At 43.1% G+C, this 21009-nt stretch overlaps 1 protein-coding gene across 1 annotated transcript in view; it reads left to right on the top strand.

Annotated features, from left to right (window-relative positions):
- Window positions 1-19499, top strand: part of LOC136681734 (26S proteasome non-ATPase regulatory subunit 1) — a 39371-nt gene extending 19872 nt beyond the window's left edge. The window contains exons 17-25 of the mRNA XM_066658711.1: window positions 4014-4128; window positions 7959-8075; window positions 9566-9668; window positions 12160-12329; window positions 13832-13924; window positions 14225-14317; window positions 16010-16183; window positions 17513-17675; window positions 19350-19499. Of these exons, the coding sequence (XP_066514808.1) occupies window positions 4014-4128; window positions 7959-8075; window positions 9566-9668; window positions 12160-12329; window positions 13832-13924; window positions 14225-14317; window positions 16010-16183; window positions 17513-17659 (1012 nt within the window). The 3' untranslated portion in view covers window positions 17660-17675; window positions 19350-19499. The remainder of the gene's footprint in view (window positions 1-4013; window positions 4129-7958; window positions 8076-9565; window positions 9669-12159; window positions 12330-13831; window positions 13925-14224; window positions 14318-16009; window positions 16184-17512; window positions 17676-19349) is intronic.
- The last annotated feature ends 1510 nt before the right edge of the window (window positions 19500-21009 follow it).

The raw sequence follows: 21009 nt of genomic DNA, 5'->3' as shown, positions 1-21009 counted from the left end.
AGATGCCCAAACGTCCTCCTGGTTCTTGGTGGCTACGTAGACCATGTCTCTGTCCAGGTGGTGGTGTCTGACTCTAATTATAACTAAGGGCACTCTTCTTACATCTTCCATATCATTTAAACACACACACAGCACAACGTGTTCTTCTTCTCAGGCTAGGACACATCTGTTACCCACCTTGCCACGCAGCTGAAGGGCTATGCCTTTAAGATGTTTATGCTTGGCTTCAAAATAAAGTCTGACTCTACTTTGAATTTGGTGGTGTGTTTTACAGACGGAAACTGGGACTGTGGTGTTCGCTGTGTGTTTTTGGGGCTTTTGTTTTCTTCTCTCTCTCTCAAGTGTTTCCCCATTGATGCTCATTTACATATACGTATACATATACATGTAGGTTATATATAACATTGTTTTTGAGGTTTCTTGATGTTTTTGAATCTGTGAAGTAAATGATTATTAATGGAAACTCAACATGTCGTTATTGCAAGTCTTAATTAAGTATTATTTTGGTAATTAAATGTAAATTATCCAGCCCTAGTGCAAACCCCCATTCCTTTCCAAGCTGGAGCATTCCTTCATACTTCTTGTGTACTCGAGTGTTAATATCTTATTTCTCCACTTTCTTCAAACGGGAACATAACTCGTGGGCTCGGGACTTCCTTTTGTTTGTTCGTTCTTGCCGTTGCGTCTGGTAAAAGGAGCTTTGAGCTGCGACTCCTGGAGTGTGTCAGCCTCCCTCTTTTGTTTATGAATGTTCAGAAGAGGGGGGAAAAAAAGTCAAAGCAGACCAAAACAGCCTTATGAACTGGAGGAAGATTTTTTTTTTTTTTGTTCTCTTTTCTCCCCTCTCTTCTTTCTTGAAAAGTTCCAGATATGGATCTGAGGAGCTCTGGACTATGGCATTGTTTGCAGAGTAACATGAGAAAGCCCTTCTGAAACGTCCTGGTTATCTCGACCAAGGTAGCACCTCGGAATAAGTGTCTTTGAGACGGAGCAGATGATCTTACCATTGAAAGGGTTTATACCGCAGCTTCATTCTTTTCTGCTTTTCGGACAAGTTAATCTCTCTGTAAATGTCCTCATCAGTCAGATGAACGCACGTCCGTTCTTCCGTGCCCTCGTCGTCCTCTCAAATTTAGAAGAAGCAGTCCTGGACTCTGACATTCTCAGGCTGACGCTTTAAAGGAAAAAGCTGATGTAATAGTCTTGGACTTTAAGGCTAATACCTTTATGGGAAAGATTTTTCCAGCTGTCAAAATTTTGAATGTTACCTGGTTTTGAGACTAATTAAGGAATTAGGGTGTCAAGACGGCTCCAAGGACGAAGCTTTTTCGCGACAGAAATAAAGTATATTTTATTTCATTTTTATATTACCGTAGATTTTAATTCTTAGATATTTTCAAATATTCTTATTTAATGAAGCAAACAAACAAAGTCCCCAGTTTGAGTGCTGATCCTTGAACACACACAACACAAACAACTGCTTGTTATAAGGTAGCATGAAAATATAGGGTTATGGGGAACCCAAATAGATTTATTCACAAATAAATTCTTACATTTGTGGGAAGGACTTTAGCTTTTGCTTTATGACAGCGTTTCCAAATTGTGTTCAGTCTTTAAGCCTAAAATGAGTGTAAGCACTTTGTTACCCTCTTACTCTGGCATAAAGTTTTAGCTTTTACGGTTATGAGGTTGAATTTAGCAGGGTTTTCGGCTTGGCTGGTCCCTCTGTTTGTGCGATCGAGATGGTGTTCTCTTGTTCTCAGCAAAACTTGTAAAAATCCAAGTTTATACAACACTTTTCACCATGTGGGCCCCAATATTTCACTTCTGCCAAGATAAATCGTTCAAGACTTTGGGTTTGGCTGAAAAACAGAAGAAAGGACAGAAACATTTAGTGCATCAGTCGGTAGTTTATATTCCAAGCACCTCATCTCCATTAGTCAAAACTTATTTGTGGTCTTTGTGTTTAGTTTAATCATTACAACAGTAGCAGTGACTGCTTCGTAAACATGCCTTTTTCGCCGTTGTGTTCTGGTATACGATGTTTAGCTGGATTATTTGGCTTGTTGGGGGATAAAAATGCATCTTCAGGTTTGATACAGTGTAGGATTCTGAGGTCATTTTTATATTATCCCTTACTGCCTTGGTACTACAGAGCTCTTATTTTACACTGAACACAGATACATAGTGGATAGAAGGTGCTCATTAGACACGAAGATGTGAGATTTCTCAACCGCGCAGTTACATTTTTATACACTAATGTTTTATCTGTACTGAAATCATTACGCCTTTAATTTCTGGCACTATACTTGTCCTAGATAAGTGTGAGGTGGCTGAGAGGATTTGGCAACCAAACTAAAAATCTGCCATCACAGCGACAGCCCATCAGTGGGCTTTTGTTTTATTATAGCATGGGCCCGTGGCTCTTTAATCTTACCGGCAAAAATAAATTTTAGTATGCTTTAAATAAAATACTTAGTCCTTTTATAATTTAAAATGGGCAGAGAAACTTTTTTGGTTTCTTTTTGTGGTGTCAAATCAATTCAAGCATTATTTAAAATAAATAATAAGAGAGTCCCTTAACTTTCAGTGAGCCATTGCACTTTTGGGGGCTTTGATTAATGAGACGTTTTCGGGAGATGGGAGTTTTGGACGAGTCGTCATGAGGAGGCTGTTTTGGATTTAGTTTTTTTATGAGATTGGAGTTCTTAGTCTGCCATTCCATCGGTGGATGGTCATTTAAAAGTGCTCAGGCTGTTTTTAAATTGCTCACACAGCACAATGGAGACTTAAAAGGACATCGAACACAAAGTGGTCATCGCTTTAGAGCACAGTTCAGGCATTCGGAGTTCAGTTCAGTGTTTGTTTGTCTTTGTATTGCTAGGGGCTACATCTCAGCTGGATTTTAGGGAAACACACCTTCAGACGTTACTCTTTTTTCTTTTCTTTCTTGTGTAGTTATTGTGCAGTTATTACCACACTGTTGATCTGTGCCAGGTGACTCTCTTTATGGAACATGTATCCAAAATCACCCACATTGCCATGTTTTAAAAACCTGTAATAGCCTGAGCTAATATTTAAAACTGATAAACGTCCAAATCACAATCAAATTCACCCTAATGACACACTGTTTAGCAGTAAAGCAAATACGGAATAGACACGCGGTCTTATATCAGTCACCAAACCTTTCAGCCCTAAACGAAGACCCTCGGTGGAGAGGAATAAGGATTATTCTCAACAGCTTTGTAAATAAACCCAACAAAAGTTTGTTACATTTAATGAAGAATGGAATGGAATGTAATTAATGTTTAATATTAATCTTCAGGCATGAAGTACTTAAGTAATTTTCACATTTTTATTCTCTCAGAAGACGTTTAGTGTTATTAGACTCGAGGAACCCTGGTGCTTTAGTAAATCGTGGGCTGGTAATAGACCGTGTTCACTCGTGTTAATCTTCATCTACAGCCATTTCTCCTCCTCCCCCCTCTTCTCCCAGTGCAGGGAGGGCCATAATCACCTTGTGTAAATTGTTTAAAGAAACTTTCTTGACACATCTGCCTCGACTTAGGAGAGCTGGTAAAAGGTATTCGAGTTGAGTTTCAAAAGAACTCGTGAAGAGGCTCTTTCTTGCTTCAGCTTTGACGAGAGCCAGGAAAATCTGATGAGGAAACAGAGCCTTGAGAGGGAGTTTTTTTTGGTGCAGTGTTTTATTACTGTGCACACAATGCTTACTGTTAATTTTAATGTAGTCAGCAACATTAATGTTGAATAAAAACATTTGTTTAAAAAAATGGTATGAAATGAACACCAAATAAGTGCAAATTTACAATTAAAAATATTTAAACATGTTTAAAAATAACAGGAACCAAAACCAGGGAGAAGCTGACTTTCGTTTTTATTATTAATAACACATTTTATGTTTCACACATTGATTTTATAATAATGAATGATATCTGTGTACATTTTATTGGTGTAATTATAATGTTTGTTGTGTGTGTTTTTTATTTGTGCAGGACTCCAGAGCAGTGTCCGAGTGTGGTGTCTCTTCTGTCTGAAAGTTATAATCCTCACGTCCGTTGTGGGGCAGCGATGGCGCTGGGCATATGCTGCGCTGGCACTGGGTACAAGGTGAGTTCAGCTCTTCCACCGCCTCTCAGTCGCTCAGAAGGAATGTTCCTGTGAGACTGTCACAGAGGGAAAGTTGTAAACACGGCCAAATAAACGTCCACAGCCATCAATCCAAGCCAAGCAGGACTGTTTATGACGTTAACGTCTTTAAATGTTAGAATAAAATACAATAAACCTATTATTGAGTATGCACTAAATTTACTGTAATACTTTAAACCCATCACTTCACCATGAAGCCGATTTATGAGAAAGAAACAAACCATTTAACAACCATTTTGTAACTTGTGTTTGAACGTTTTGTTCCTGATCTGGGGTCAGAGTGTGGAATGTGACACAGGAGCAGGTGAAGAAAGCTTTTAAAATGGTAAAAATGTTGAGAAACAGCTTTTAGAAACAAAAACATACTTTTAAAATAAGCGTTTGTACGGACTCTATGTCCTCACAGAGCACACCGTCATTCTGTAAACGTGGACAAACGTTAACAAACGCTCACGTGACTACATCCAGGACGTTCCGTGAATGTCACTTAGGGACGTCGTTATTTAAGATGAAGATAAAGCTGTGTAGGGAACTCTCCAAACCTCACACACACGTCATCATTAGGGTCTTATGGGTTAAAATATTACTCCCCTTCTGGCTCCAGTATAAGGATATAGAGCGAGCAGAAATAAAAGGAAATGCTGCTGTGTAAATAGTTGCTTAAATAAAATAGCTAATTTAAATAAAAATGAATCATGGTCACGTTTGAGATTTAAACAAGTTGTTTGTTTGTTTGTGCGTTCTTTTTCCTGTTGAGTGAATCAGTTTCATGGTCCTCAGAGTCGGCGAAATGCAAAAACATTACGTTTGCTGCAAAGCTGGAAACGTTCTCCTTTGTTGCCATCGGTTTCCCTCGTGTTCCAGAGCGGGAATGGGTCTGTAATGTGGGTCACACATGAGAAAAGGCCCACAGACTATAATTTATACACCTGGGGTTCGGTTATTTTTATTTTAGTATTATTTCAGTTCACGCTGTGCTGACAAAAAGTCCCTGAGAAAGCTGTTTACTGCTTTTTACTCTCCCATCTTTCAAACACGAAGGAGCTTTGTGCTCAAGCTGTTTAAGCAGTGTGCAATTTGTGTCTGAAAAATGACTTCAGGAGCAATTTGGAAGCAACCGCTGACATTCTCGCCTCCACGTTTACCTCTCTTCGTGTCGGCTGCCGTAGCAGACGTACCTCCCACCTCTGGAGCAGGCTGCAAGTCTCACAGTACTGCAGTAGTAGTTAACACTGCACTACCGCATGTTTCCTCATAAGGAGAGCAGAAGTAGTCCTGTGTTTGGATTCAATGTTGAACAGTATGTAAAATGCTAAATAAACATTGATTTCATAGTTTCTTAATCTTCCCCAAAAAGTACGATGATCAATACTGTGTTTTGAGAACCAGTGTTGTGAGGTTCTACAGAGCACTGATGGTATACTACAAAGATAATGTTATATGAAAGATAAAATACGGTTTAGTAAAAAATGCCTGAATTCACAACCTATAATTTACTAGCTCTTTAGAAAGAGGAGTCCTGTCATGAGTATCAGGTCTGTCACAGAAGCCCCGCCCTCTCTTCACCTGCTTTATTCTGATTGGCTGTCCCAGATGATTATTTTCATCATCGATTCCCAATACGTTATGAGAGATATTCAGAAGACAGACTTTAACATTTACAAACACTGTTTTGTTTATTTGCTTCTCCACTCTTTTGGTGCTGTATTGCCATTTGGAGTCAAAACCATTTTTAGGCACTGCTCTGCATCACGGCTTCTTTAAGATTAGACTTGACTGTGAATTTCCCTAATTACAGTCAGTTGTGAAGTAGATGTGGTCAGGGACCCTGTGAGTTATTGGATGAGTTTTCGTTTTCTGCAGAGAGCAGCACACCGTTTGTTTACCTTTCCCTCAAATCTCTTTGTTTTTCCTTGTACGGCCCTGTTGCTGCTCCCGGTTACTGTTTCCGGGTGTGGGCTGACGGAGAGAAAACTGAGATGTTTAAAAGGCAGAGAAAGTGGAGAGTCTCATTCATTCAGCCTTGGATCATCTCACTTTGCTGAGAAACAAACCTGAGGGGAGAGAAGTGAGGGAGGGAGTGTATTGTTTTGTGGCTTTTTGTGTTGTGTCTGTGTCTGCACTCCATTTTAAGTGCTGAATTCTGGTGTGAGCCGATGCCAGGAGTGTAAAGTTTGGTGTAAAGCTCCAGTCACTGCTTTGCTCTGATGCAGCAGCCCTTTAGATCAGCACCTTTTTAACCTGTTTCCTCTAAAAACACTGCGGATTTCTTCTATCAGGGGAAAGCTGCTGTACCTGCACAGGCCTGGAACACTCGAATACTGTTGTCAGTAACAGCTCACGTGTTATTTATAATCCCCACAGGGGAAACTCAAGTGACATGCATTAAATATAAATCAGAGTTGGACAATAATTTAGTATCAATATATATCGCAATATAAAATGATTTAATAACCATATGATTTTTAAACACATATTTCAAAATACATTATTTATAGCATCTGTCACTGGCTGATGGTCATTAGGGGGCACTGTTGTCAGTTCAGTGATCTCAATTTTAAAGTTACTTTAAAAATGTTCATATTGACAAAGCCAAGAGGTTTGTTTTTCGGTGTTGTCATGTTTCTTGTCCCTTCGGGGCAGTTTTTCTGTGGCTTTTGTTTATATCAAAATCTGAACTATATCATTTCGACTGAAATTCAGAAATATATATTGTGATATAAATTTTGCCCCTATCGTCCAGTTGTTTTATTTATATAGATACATGTATAGTAAGGTTGGGCGAGATGGCCCTAAAATAATATCACGATATTTCAGGGTTTTTGGCGATATGAACGATATCTCACTAGGTGCAAGGCGGGAATAAGCCCTGGAGGGGGCACCTGTCCTTTACAGGGCGATACACAATTCACTCACACCTAGGGATGCTTTTGAGTCTCCAATCCACCTACCAACGTGTGTTTTTGGAGCATGGGAGGAAACCCATACAGAAACAGGGAGAACACACCACGCTCCTCACAGACAGTCACCCGGAGGAAACCCACGCAGACACAGGGAGAACACACCACACTCCTCACAGACAGTCACCCGGAGGAAACCCACGCAGACACAGGGAGAACACACCACGCTCCTCACAGACAGTCACCCGGAAGAAACCCACGCAGACACGGGGAGAACACACCATGCTCCTCACAGACAGTCACCCGGAGGAAACCCACGCAGACACGGGGAGAACACACCATGCTCCTCACAGACAGTCACCCGGAGGAAACCCACGCAGACACGGGGAGAACACACCATGCTCCTCACAGACAGTCACCCGGAGGAAACCAACGCAGACACGGGGAGAACACACCACACTCCTCACAGACAGTCACCCGGAGTGGGACTTTAACCCTCGACTTCCAGGTGCCTGGAGCTGTGACTGAGAAACTACCTGCTGCTCCACTGTGCCTCCCCTATATATAAAAAGCATCACAAAAACAGGCCAATCCATATTACGGACATTTTATAAAATGTTTATTAATAGAAAAACAGTCCAGTAGAGATGATGATTGTTCATGTCTTGAATTCATAACATGATTAAAAGTTGCATTGAGTAATATCAGAAGCTGTTCATTTAAAAGGTTTGACACCCGTGGAACCAAAAGATCACCTTGACCCTTCTACTAAACAAATCATCATAACTTTTGAAGACCATTACAACTACATTCTATCCCTAATCTAATGCTGCTATATGATTTATTTTATATGAATATCGCTGACATCCGTGGCGTATCTGTTTTCCACAGGAAGCCATAAACCTGCTGGAGCCGATGACCAATGACCCGGTGAACTATGTGAGACAGGGAGCTCTCATCGCCTCTGCACTCATCATGATCCAGCAGAGTGAGGTCACCTGCCCCAAGGTGAGGGAGTGAACCAGCACTCTGAGGGTTATCAGTGGGCCAGTAGTGCTGTAACTACGTCATGAAAAAAGAGCTTTTATTTCAAAGAGTTTAACTGCGATAGACTTTATGTAACCAAAGCATCCCACATTTTCTATGACCTGGCTCGATCTGATTATCTGAATAGTTTGTAGCTGAAACTTCGTCTGCTAAACTCTCTCTCTCTCCAGTGTCTAATCCTGATTGTTTCTTGGGCACTGGCAGTTGCAGTGAAGTCTATCACCAATATCAGTTTCAGCTCTGAAATACACTAGGGCTGTGCTTCTAAAATCACTCTCCTTCAGTTTCTGCAGAACTCCTTAAAAATGAAGCGTTTGCACATGCTGTGTTTGATCAGAGGGACAAAAAAGACAGGATGCAATTAATGCAGTTCCTTTTTGTTTTAGATTCAATGAACGCCCAGAGTATTTAATCTTGTGTATTGAACAATTAAGAGTACGGCCTGTTTATTTTCTTAGATAATGCAGCCATAGAAATTGAATTATACACGTTAGGCTGCTAATTAATTTTACAGTTAAACCACATCGTATTCCTGGATGGACTCCAGCCCTTTTCTAGAGCATCATTAATACTTACCCTTCGAGGAGCTCAGATTATTGAGCTGTGTCTGACTGAGGTGAGCCTCCGGTTCTGGTGTGTGGTCAATGTAACGTGTCTGCGGAAGACGTTTAAAATATGTGAGCTCCGGAGACGAAATAAAATGGAAAACAGACTTTCTTTTCACTCCTGTTTACCGTATACATATTCATTCTGGACCTATGTTGGCGTGCGGTGTGTTTCTGCAGTCTTTCAGGGAATTTATGGCTCTGTCATATGCTGGAGTTCTCTGGGGTATTTCTCTCTTCACGTTGCGTAGCCTAATTATTATAAGGCTGTAAATTTAATAGCGGTATGAAAACGATTCCTGGATTTGAAACGCAGCCTTTATGGACTGTTAGAGATGGAAATCTAATATAAAGGGTGTAATTTCATGCATCTATCATAATTTACAGGTTTTGGATGAAAGCAAAGGCATTTCCCAGAACTGGAAAATAGTTTCATTGATAACTTTTGTTGTTGTTGTTGTTTTTAATAACGTTATAACACACTCTTATTCTTAGAATTAAATGCCATTCCCTTCTGTCTCTTAAGTGACCAGGCTAGTATTACCTCATTCTGCACAGTTTATTGATTAATTATAGCTAAGATTCTTATTGCATTGTGTTCAGCTTTTACAAATGTTGTTAATGGCTTTATTTTTAAACTAATTCCATCTTTAAAATATTTGGTTTTTAGAGTTTAACAGAGCGCTGGTAGAAGTCTTAGCATATTACCACACTGTTGGTCAAATCGATGTCTGTTACCATCGCTCAACTCTAAATCACCAAGCCGTATACTCTCAGTCTCTCTCTCTCTCTCTCTCTCTGAACCGTCTCTCCTCACTGTCTCTTATTTAATTACTCTGTTTGCAGGTCAACCAGTTCAGACAGCTGTACGCCAAGGTGATCAACGATAAGCACGATGATGTGATGGCCAAGTTTGGAGCCATCCTGGCTCAGGGCATCCTCGATGCAGGTTAGTGTTAGGAAAATGCAGCCCGGCTTTTGTTATTTCCTCCTAGGGACAAGGAAATCTGCCCCAAACTGGCTGAAATGTTCTGTTCTTTGCCCCTGGTTATTTCTAATGTGGGAATCATCTCTTTTTCTAAAGCCCTGAGACCAAGTGTTTTTTGCTGAGAGTTTGATCTGGTGCGGTTTCGCTTTCTGCTGAAAGAAGAAAGACACTCTTTAAGAAAATGTCTGTCTTTGACGCATGCTTCCCCTTCCTCAAATTCCATCACCCTGTTGTTATGTGTCGAGGTGATGTAGCTGCTTGGAAGTGGACACTGCTTGTGTCCGGCAGCGCTTTCCAAAGCTGAGCTGTCTGGAACAGATCAATATTCATGTGGATTATTGCATTCTAATCTTTCTCAGGAAGAGCCATGTGGCTCAGCCTCCAACAGGCCTCTGCTTTGTGTGTGTGTGTGTGTGTGTGTGTGTGTGTGTGTGATCACTTTAGAGGCACGCACTAGAATAAAGAATGCACTTGTAATGCAAACGTTTGCATGCTCTTGTATTATTTTGGTTCTTCCATGTTCAGTGCAGAGGTATTTGGGCTGAGTTTCTGGGGGTTTTTTTTTAAATCCCCTGAGTGCCGAACAGAACTCACCGTGATCTGTAGTAAAATTGTACTGCTCCCTACAAGAAAACAACAGTGAAATACAGACTTCTTTGACACTGTGATGTTTATTTACATGGAGAAGTAGACAGAACCTGAATTTATTTCTTAAAGAGACAGGCACAGCCGACATGCACAATCTCTAGGAATGCAGGAAATGGGACGCTCTGAAGTAGCTGCTCAGGGCCTTAAATCATCAAGCTCAATGGCACGCTTCAGCTAGAGGTGTATAACATGTTGTGTTGGTGCTTGGGATCTTTAATTAATCATGCAGCATCAGAACCTGTACCTGTAGATCAGCACCATCAGTGCTCCGCTCCAGCTTGTTGGCAGAGAAGATAGCTTTATGCCAGATCAGTCAGCAGATAGCAGCCTGCCCTATGCCTCCCACAATCAACATCACACATCTCCTCTCTTTAAACTCTCCTCTCCATGTTGGAGTGAAATACCAGGCCAGGACGCCAAACGTCTAATCGATATCCGTAAGCCCTGACGCTGCGTAGTAAGACGTCTCGTTGCACATTAGGGTTCGCTTTGTTCCCTGTCACCTTGCAAAACACTTTCAAATATCCCAGCCCCAGCCGTTTTCACTTTCTAAAGTGATCTGGCAAACAGCAACACGTCCAGAGATCTGGAGATTGACGCCCAGGATTGGACGTGCTTTGTCTTGCTGTAACTGTGGGAAACATCATCAGTTTGGAGAGTAATGCATTCAAACCTTTTCCTCAGAGAGCATGTGGCAAGCAGGAAATTATGGCGAGTCAGTGCCAGATCTTAAAGTAATCGCCTCATTGAAAACATGTGAAATTCGATGCACAAAAGACATTACTCTTCATTATTGATAACGCAGAGAACGAGCCAAACTTTCTCTCCATTTTTCTGTCATGGTTTCATTGCCTTTTTTAGAAACAATTAAACAGGGTCGTAATCCACAGGCTGCAAAGGGTTAAGTCTGAAAAACGGAGGTGCACTTCAGAGCCTGATGGACATTCATGAGAGGAAAATAAATATATATCAACTGTCGTTTAAGACAGAAATATATTTGCCAGTACTGCCCAGCCGTTTAGGGCCCACCACCAAGACTGATTATTGCCATCCTCACACACTCCGAGGGCGGTGATTGGACAGTGATTAAAGCCCCAGCGCTAACTTAAACCGCTTTAAAATCTGGCCCAGTGTTTTCCAGAGGAAACGATAAGATGATGAATATTGCCGTGTCAGAGTGGACCATTTGTCGGCGCAGTCTGAACTTTGATTTCAAGCTGATTGATGGTCTGAAGATCTATTTTTCTCTTCCTTTGTCCTGTAAAAAGGCAACTGACAGATCCACACCTCTTTCCTTGCCTCTCTCCCACCCTCCCTCGCCCCGTCGATCCCCTGAGGGAGCCAGGCTGTTTCTGTTATTTTGTCTTTCCCTCCCTCACGCAGCTTCTTCCTTGACCTTCACATCATACTCATTAACAGAACCACTCAGTATCAGCTGCTCAGGCCTGGGTCCAGACAGGAAAAGACGCAGGAAAACAGTGTTCTCTCGGCCGCTCCATTGTTCTAATAAAATCCTCCCTCAAATCTTATCTCTTCCTTCATGAGGAACAATTGTAACGTCTGATAGAAATGAGTTATGGCTTTGGAGCACAGTTACAGATTCCAGACGGAAAGAGTTGTCTCTGCTTAATTAACAGGAACAAAGGTCCAACTGACATAAATCTTTTAAATTTTCTGTCTCCTTCCCCTTCTTTCTTTTTTTTCTTTCTTTCTTTCTCTTACTCTTGCAATCCTTTTCTCTTTCTTAATTTGTTTTCTTTTTTTTTCCATGCCATTATTTTTCTCTCTCTCTCTCTCTCTCCAGGTGGCCGTAATGTGACCATCTCTCTGCAGTCTCGTACTGGTCACACTCACATGCCGTCAATTGTGGGTTTGCTGGTCTTCACACAGTTCTGGTTTTGGTTCCCTCTGTCTCACTTCCTGTCACTGGCCTTCACACCTACAGCCATCATCGGCCTCAACAAGGACCTGAAGGTAACCACGCATCAAACACTGTTATATAATAAGCCAAGCATATGTCAAAAAGGCTTTTCCTCTTCTGTGATTAGAAGGATATCCGTTAATGTGTTCTTAAAGATGCTGGAATATTAGAGTGAGACTTAATGCTTCACCCTGTTACTGTAAATTTCTCAACCAAAAAACTACAGTCATCTGGTGCTTATTCAGCGTCAACTCTGGCTGATTGTGTTGTAAAACACTTTACGCTTCAGTGAGAAGATGAGATTCTTTCCCCACACCTGCTCCCTCTGAGCCCACAGCAGCTGGCTCTGCTCAGTCTCTCTGTTTTCTCGCTGATAGAGGGTTTACCCAAAGTGCTCTGTTCGCCAGCTTCCACTGCAGCCAGAACAGCACCAGAATGATAATAGTGGAACTGTATTAGACACAGTCATCAAACTTCTGTTCGGTGCAGTTTTCAGAGATTTGGGAGAATAATAAATATTTACATTTGCATTTAGAGAATTTGGCAGACTAGTTCTGTTCTCCTGAGAATGCATTATTTTAATAAGATGACAAAGCCTTTTGTAAGTCACTGTGGACAAGACAGAGTCCAAATAACATTGAATTAAGACACCACTAGGGCAGCGCTGTGGTGCAGCAGGTAGTGTCTGTCACAGCTCCAGGGACCTAGAGAGAACACACCACACTCCTCACAGACCCCACAACCTCTGTGTCTGCGTGGGTTTCCTCCGGGTGACTGTCTGTGAGGAGTGTGGTGTGTTCTCCCTGTGTCTGCGTGGGTTTCCTCCGGGTGACTGTCTGTGAGGAGTGTGGTGTGTTCTCCCTGTGTCTGCGTGGGTTTCCTCCGGGTGACTGTCTGTGAGGTGTGTGGTGTGTTCTCCCTGTGTCTGCGTGGGTTTCCTCCGGGTGACTGTCTGTGAGGTGTGTGGTGTGTTCTCCCTGTGTCTGCGTGGGTTTCCTCCGGGTGACTGTCTGTGAGGAGTGTGGTGTGTTCTCCCTGTGTCTTCGTGGGTTTCCTCCGGGTGACTGTCTGTGAGGAGTGTGGTGTGTTCTCCCTGTGTCTGCGTGGGTTTCCTCCGGGTGACTGTCTGTGAGGAGTGTGGTGTGTTCTCCCTATGTCTGCGTGGGTTTCCTCCGGGTGACTGTCTGTGAGGAGTGTGGTGTGTTCTCCCTGTGTCTGCGTGGGTTTCCTCCGGGTGGTAGTTGGTAGGTGAATTGGAGACTCAAAAGTGTCCGTAGGTGCGAGTGTGTAGAAGGACTGGCGCCCCCTCCAGGGTATGTTCCTGCCTTGCACACAGTGATCCCAGATAGGCTCCAGACCCACCGCCGCCCTGAACTGGATAAGCGCTACAGACAATGAATGAATTAAAGAATGACTTTACACAGGGTCTTAGTGACATTTATGTCCATTATATAACTTTAACTAGACTGCACTTACACCCTCAGCTAAGGATATTTTTTTTTCTATAGCGCCCAAACAAACAGCAAATGTGCTCTTTCTTCTGTCTGTTTTCTAGATGCCCAAGGTTCAGTACCGGTCCAACTGTAAACCCTCCACCTTCGCCTATCCCCCAGCCCTGGAGGTGCCCAAGGAGAAAGAGAAGGAGAAGGTAAAGATTTATAGCACAGAACTTCCCAGTCACTGACTTAAGAACTGTTTTCCCCCCAGAACTGTTCTGTCCCATCTGATCCACATCACAGGTTTCTGATCAGTTAAATAAGGTGTATAAAGATTAGAGAAAGAATTTGCAGACCATGGTGTGTTCTGCTCTGTCCTTGGTCACTATCTAAAATTACCGTACTGCGTAACTGAGTGCTTCGCTCCTCAAAGCCTGTTAATCTACTCCTTCATTTCAGAATCAGTCGAGGTTCAGCTGTTGGTGCTTTACATTCATTGTTCCACTGTTTAGGTTTCCACTGCTGTGCTCTCCATCACTGCCAAAGCCAAGAAGAAGGAGAAGGAAAAGGAGAAGAAGGAGAAGGAGGAAGAGAAGATGGAAGTGGTATGTTTTTTTGTTTTGTTTTTCCCCCCATGTGGGTGTAGAGGTTTATGACAAATCTCTTGAGTTTCTAGAACGTGTCATTGCTCAAGAGTTCAGTGTTTTGTTTTGTCTGTGGTCCTTGTTGATGTTTCTTTTCTGTACTTCAGTAATCTGTTTATTCTGTATATGTCCACATCTCCTCACTGGTATGTTTGTATTCCATGGGTCTATGGGTGTAGAGCGATGTGCTGTTCCTTGTTTGTTTATTCAGTAGGGGTCTATAGAGATTATTCGCTGTAGTTTTCTGTGTTATGTTCGAACTGTGGCTCCAGTCTGATTCTGTAGTTCAGTGAAACGTTGACTCCGTATCAGTCCAGAGATATTTTTTCACCTGATCATGACGGGTTTATTTGGAGGGTAAGGATCGGGAGCTTCAGGCTGTGGAGCGTTTTTAAAGAAGAATTTTTACTTCTACCTCACTGTGTTTATTCACCATGACCGTCCCAGGCTCGCTGCTCCCTGTGAAGGCCGTAATGTCTGTCCACAGTTTATCTCTTTTTGCATCTCCATGTGTTATGAAAACTCTTTGAAGCAGAAAGGACACTCCACCTCAAACACCTCTTCTCATGAAATGGAAAAGTGGCAGAGGCCCTGCAGGTTTTGTTTTCTCTGCTGAAGAATGGCCCTCTCGATTGGTTTTGATTGGCTAATGGGTTGCAGAGCCGGCTACTGCTGTTGAAGTGTAGAGTTTAAAGAGAGGGCAGAGGGCAGGTGGAGTTTTCTGTGATGCTGTCAGTTCACCCACGAATCGCTCAGTGGATTAGGGTGTATTAGCTGGATTCGCTGTCGACTCGGTGGAAGCTTACTGTCACACCGGTGTTCCCTCCGTCTGTGATGAGTGAAAATGAACACGCACCTAAATCGCTCCCTGCTGATTTCCAAGCTTCTGTGGCGAGGGAGTCTGGTGGAGACTCGGCTGAAGGGATTGGCCGAGTTGTGCCGCTGAGTGAATTAAGGCTTAGGACCCGTCTTTTTGTTGGCTATCTGTAATTTGAAAAATCCAGATTTATAATGGTTAGTGCCAGTCCGTCATCAGATTTCACCGTCCTAGCATTCACATTGGCAGTGTTTCCTCTGAGAGAGTTTGCTGAGGGTAGGTCCACACTATGGGAAGGACATTTGTGGGGTATAATGTAATAATGCTAGAGATATAGATGTGATACTATTAATAGTTTCACAGTACATTATACACATTACAGTAATTGGTTAGCATGTCTTACGGCTCCATCTTAGGGGGCAGCCGTGGCCTGGTGGGTAGGGAACTGGGCGTGTAACCGGAAGGTTGTCGGTTCGATCCCCAGAGACGGCAGGTTAAGACTGAAGTGCCCTTGAGCAAAGCACCTAACCCCCAACTGCTCCCTGGGCGCCATGTTTAGGGCTGCCCTCCGCACCGAGCACTGCTTACTGCCCCCTAGTGTTCACTAGTGTGTGTGTTTCACTGCACGGATTGGGTTAAATGCAGAGAACATATGTCCAATAAAGTGATTCTAATTCTAGCTTTGCATTTGAGAAAATAGTCCAGGAACGACGCATACTGTTTTTAATATTAAGAATTGCAGCTCTGATGAGCACATTTGGCTCACAGTAACACTCACAGTAATTAACAGTAAAGCAATACGGCTCATTCATTCAGTCCTTCTGTATTTGTCACAGGAGACACAGGAGGCAGAGAAAGAGAAGAAAGATGAAGAGAAGGAGAAGGAGAAGGAAAAGAAGAAGGAGCCGGAGCCCAATTTCCAGATGCTGGAGAACCCGGCCAGAGTGATGCCAGCACAGCTGCGAGTGCTGAATATGCCCGAGAGCTGCCGCTACCAGCCCTTCAAACCCGTGAGTGTCTCCCCTTCCCTTACCTCCACTGCTCACTCTGACCAGCTCAAGCTGAGGCTGGGAAAATGCTCCACACGATCAGCTTTCTGTTTTATTCATATGTCCATCCAAGTAAAATATTTCTTCTTGTAATATATCAATTGTACTGTGGTTGGCAAAAACTGTTTAGAGAATGGATTTTAAGGGTCATTAATGATTCATTAGGCCACAGTACAGTACAACTGTATCTAACAGGGACGGTGATAATTATTTTGTTCTTACTCTCAGCCAAACGCAGCCCTTTCTTTTACGAATTTAAAAGCAATAGGCAGCAGGCTTCATACAACCGGCCCTAAAGCCTTGGACCGTGGCCTGCTGTAAATGTTTGACAGTTTTCCACCGTAAATAATGGGATCGCCAGTCCCCCACACGCAACCTAACCCCAAGAAAAAGACGACGACATGCCGCTAATGGCTCCAAATAAACAGAGCTGAGAGCCGAGCAGAGATTTAGCCCCTGAGGTCAGCTGTCTGACAGATACACACTAAACTCTCTCCACTCCTTCATTAGAAGGCCCTTTCCCCCCCGCTGTGGTTTTAGAAATGTTGTATCGCTGAACAAAACATGTCTGCATGTCAGTAAGACGATGGCCGTTATCAGCGGTGTGTACACGTTTAAATAGCAACTACACCCTCCCTCACAGCGACCATCAGGCCCTGGGTCGGCCCTCGAGACGAATTCAGTATTTGATTAGGTTTAACTTAATAACAAAATGATAAAAATTAGATTTAAATCAGATTTCCTCACGTTTAAACCACAAATGGACAGAATTAACCCTTTCAGGATGTGTTTTTTGTTCAAAATCAAGTACTGACCCGAATGGGAACTCTGAGACTCCACCCATTTACAATAACCACAGTTAGACACATATCCAACACATATCCTCTTGGTCCTTTTATGTCACTCTAAAGCATCTTATTTACATACTCTCTTTTAACCCCTCACGTTCCAGGAGCGTCTTTGGGTTAGCAGATGTCCAAAAACGTCTTGGCCGATGTATATCTGTGTCTCTGTGGGTTGTTGGTGGGGGAGATGAGGTGATGGTGAACAGGGTATTAGTTGAAGTGGATAGTTTCAGAGTAAACGCAGCATAATAATAAGAACTGAGGGATGATCCGTTTTCTACAAAAAGTGTCAGCAAAGAGGGCAAGAGACAATGTGTACACACAAACACAAACTCTAAAGTCTAGTACCAGTCTCCAGGTCAGTGTGGGGGCAGTGGATCCACATCTTACCGCTCTGTACACAGTGAAAAGCCTCCATCTGATAAGATTTCTTCCTCTCACGCAGTTGCACACGGGTGGCATCATTATCCTAAAGGACACCAGTGAAGAGGAAGAGGAGCTGGTTGAACCCGTCTCTGCCCACGGCCCCAAAATTGAAGAAGAGGAGCAGGAGCCCGAGGCCCCGGAGCCATTTGAGTACATAGACGAGTGAATGTTGGCGTAAAAAGGTACATAAGCATCACAGCAGACTTTATAACAGACCTCTGAAGCAGTTTCATTGTTCTGCAGCCGTTACCGAGGGGAGGGAGGTGAACGGCGGTTGGCTGTTGCTTCTTGTGTTAAACATAAATGTTCCAACCCTGATACGTTTTGATGAATCTGTGTTTTTAGTCTGAAATTTAGTTTGAGATTTACTTACAGCAGCACTAGGTAAGATTTGATATTTTGCTCTAGGGCTCCCCCTACAGTTGCCGGGTGTAATTCACTTTTACAGCACTGTCCTGACTGCCTCCAGGAGTTTCATAGTGCTGATTCTACAGTGCTGAGTCTGGAGTAACAACAGCAGAGGCTGCCTATTACGGCTCAGTAGAGTATCACAGTTATTTTGAAGCTGTAATTTTATGGTAAAAGTGTGGCTTAATTAGATTTATTAGGATTTATTTTAGTGTGCAGAGGTGTCCCTTGCTTATGTCAAAGGGATCTTGTAATTCAGAGAAACCCCGGAACATCTGCAGGGCGCTACATCCTTTCAAAACACAGTAGAGAATAAATGATCTGTCGCAGATATTTAATAAAAAGAGGTTTTGTCCCTTTTATAAATGTATCACTAAAGTCCCGCTGTGCACCAGTGGTGGGTTCTGTTTGGTTTAGTGTGGCTCGCTGTTAGCTGGGTGCCATGGTCCTCCGATCATTTGCAGATATCTGCAGAGGGAGATGCCTGGTTTTGCCGCTCTAACCCATCACTGCCTGTGGAATGTAAGCAGTGGCTGAGCTCTGAGTCATTTCCACTGAGGCTTAACCATGAGGCCCTCAGCCAGTTTTACAACAAGAAACAAGACCCTGCAGCGGCATGTCACGATATCGCGTGGCCAGAGGAGTTCAGGACGATCAGATTTGACCTACAGTAGCTTTTAACTGAGGGGGAAATAAATTACAATAATATTTAGTTTTATTCTTTCATAAACGCCATTTAGAAAGTCCTCCTCCTCTTTACTGCCAGCGTTTCATGACGAAACTGATCAGAAGTGGATACTACTAGTAACATTTATACATATATGCACTTGGGTAAATTAAAGACGACATTATGTCAAGCTCCTCACGACCCAGACACTGTGATCTGCCTGAGTCAGGAAAAATTAATAAAACGAGTCGTTCTGATTCTGCTACGCTTCTGACGGCAAGAGCAGAGACTTTAGAATGGCCCCGCCCCCTCGTCTGAGTCTGTCCAATCACAGCGCTGGACCCGTGTTTATGTGAGAGCACAAAGGCGAGGTTAAACTCAGCAAAACAGACAGAAATAAGAGCACTGAGTACAAACAGAGAAGAAAGAGAACAGAGTGAAAACGGCTAAAAACCAGAGCTTCTGCTTCTCACTATAATTCCTGAGGGTTCCCCAATTGTACCTCCTCTTATACTAGGATTAATGCCATGTTTAGGGAAAGATACTCCTTATTTTTACACAGGTAATAATACATTTACACAGGAATGTATTCAGGAATGTATTCAGGAAAGTCAAAGGAGGATATTAATGAAAGAAAAAGAATAAACTCTAACTCACTCATGTCTGTGTTGAATCTGCGTGACCTGCTGTTAAAGCTGTGTCTGAGACGTGTGACTGATGCCGGGAGAGAAGTGAATCTGCCTCATGAACTAATTCCCCTCTTTTTTTCCCCCCCACACAGGTGGTGAATCCATTAGGATCCCAGCATGCACCTCATGTCCTGTCCTCCAGCCGACCCTTTATTTTACACGTTCCTTCCTCTCCGTGACCTCGTGCCGTTTGGCGAACGTTTTACATTATCATTTTCTGTCATTAAAATAAAAAAGAGCTCTATTGGACGCTTGTGGACTGAGGTGTGTTTATTTCTCGTGTTTTACGCCTCAGAACAGGACTTCAGCTGTTTGTGATTTTTTTTTCTGATCGCAGACGGCTGTAGAAAGTTGAGGTGGTGAAATATTTCCGTTTGTATCACTGCGTCTGTTTCTCTAGATATGAATCATCATTAGAGACGCTACTGAGAGTCTGCTCTTCGAACCAAATACTTTATAATTAATAAAAGGAACTCTTTGTAAACCTGTGGTAAGCTACAGACTCGGACTGAACAGAGAAGGGAGACCCATATGTTGTGTCTTCAGGTGATGGACGTGTTTCTGTACCATCCCGCATTCTTCAGACCGACAGGAGGAAGGGTTTAGTCACACTTCTAACACACACCTCACCATTTCCCGTAAAAGGCAAAGGTCCTGCTAATGCGCCGGTTTCCCGGACGGTCTCGACGCTGTGGGTGGGATGCCTTCATCCATCTGTCTTTGGAAAAGTTGTCAATTCTTGGTTCTTTACAGCTTCACCCTGATGCCGCTTTCTTATTCTTTCCGTCTTGGAACTGCTAAAGCTTGACGAGGCCCGTCGGAGATGTTCATCGTCTCATTAAAAGCTGCGCTTTCAACATGGCGCTGTCGGGGCCAGCTCATAAACCCTGCTGAGGGACGGCTGACCAGTGCCCTTGTCCTCGGCGATGTTTGGGTTCAGTCTTTTCAGGAAATCTCAGCCTTTCTTCAGAACTACTTTATTGTCCCTCTATGGAGATAAGGCCATAGATGGCAGGCCAGTAGCCCTCAGTTTTAGGGTCAGCTGCAGTTCCGTGTCTGTCATCATTCTGACGAGAAAGCACATACCTTTCTCGCGCTCTCGCATGGAGTCACAGTCTGCTGGAGCTTCAACAAGGAACCTGCGATGATGGAAGGCATGATGAAGAAGGAAACCTTGCGTTTGGTCAGTCAGCGCCCTGGTCAGAGGGGTACGGGCCAAAGCAAGAACATCCAGACCATGTTGTGATGGTCAAGGGTCTTATATTTGTTGTACTGTGCTTTTGGGGGGGGATCACGATTTACGACCCCTCGGTATTTTCATTGTGAGAGCGTTCGCTTTGAGGGCATTGACGTCTTCACTCACACTTTGGGGGGGAAATGGATTTAAACCGCCCTCATTTCCTGAAGCTGCGTCATGTGTTTGGTCCAATGTTATGAAAAGTGTTGCTCTTTATCTTATCTCTTACATTTTTTTAAATGGTCGACGGTGGACTGTAGGGTTCAGTCAAGGCTTCGACGTCAAATCTCAAGCAAAAGTTGCGTAAGTGTCTGTGTGAGAGCCAGGGGAATGTTCTGAGTTTATCTAAAGGATTAGCCGTGTTGGTATGGCTCAGAGTTGCCCACAGAGCCGTGCTCCCTCTGTTTTCACAGGTGGGTGAAATCAGTTCAGAGCAACAGTCAGAACAGAGTCGTACGTCAAGCTCAAGGAGGTTCCACCTATCCACACCGTCCTGTTCGATTAGGTTTTATTTA

Source organism: Hoplias malabaricus, unplaced genomic scaffold, assembly GCF_029633855.1.
Source record: "Hoplias malabaricus isolate fHopMal1 unplaced genomic scaffold, fHopMal1.hap1 scaffold_177, whole genome shotgun sequence".
NCBI classification, from domain to species: Eukaryota; Metazoa; Chordata; class Actinopteri; order Characiformes; family Erythrinidae; genus Hoplias; species Hoplias malabaricus.
Note: the sequence above shows the minus strand (reverse complement) of the source record. Positions and strands in the feature narration are given on the sequence as shown.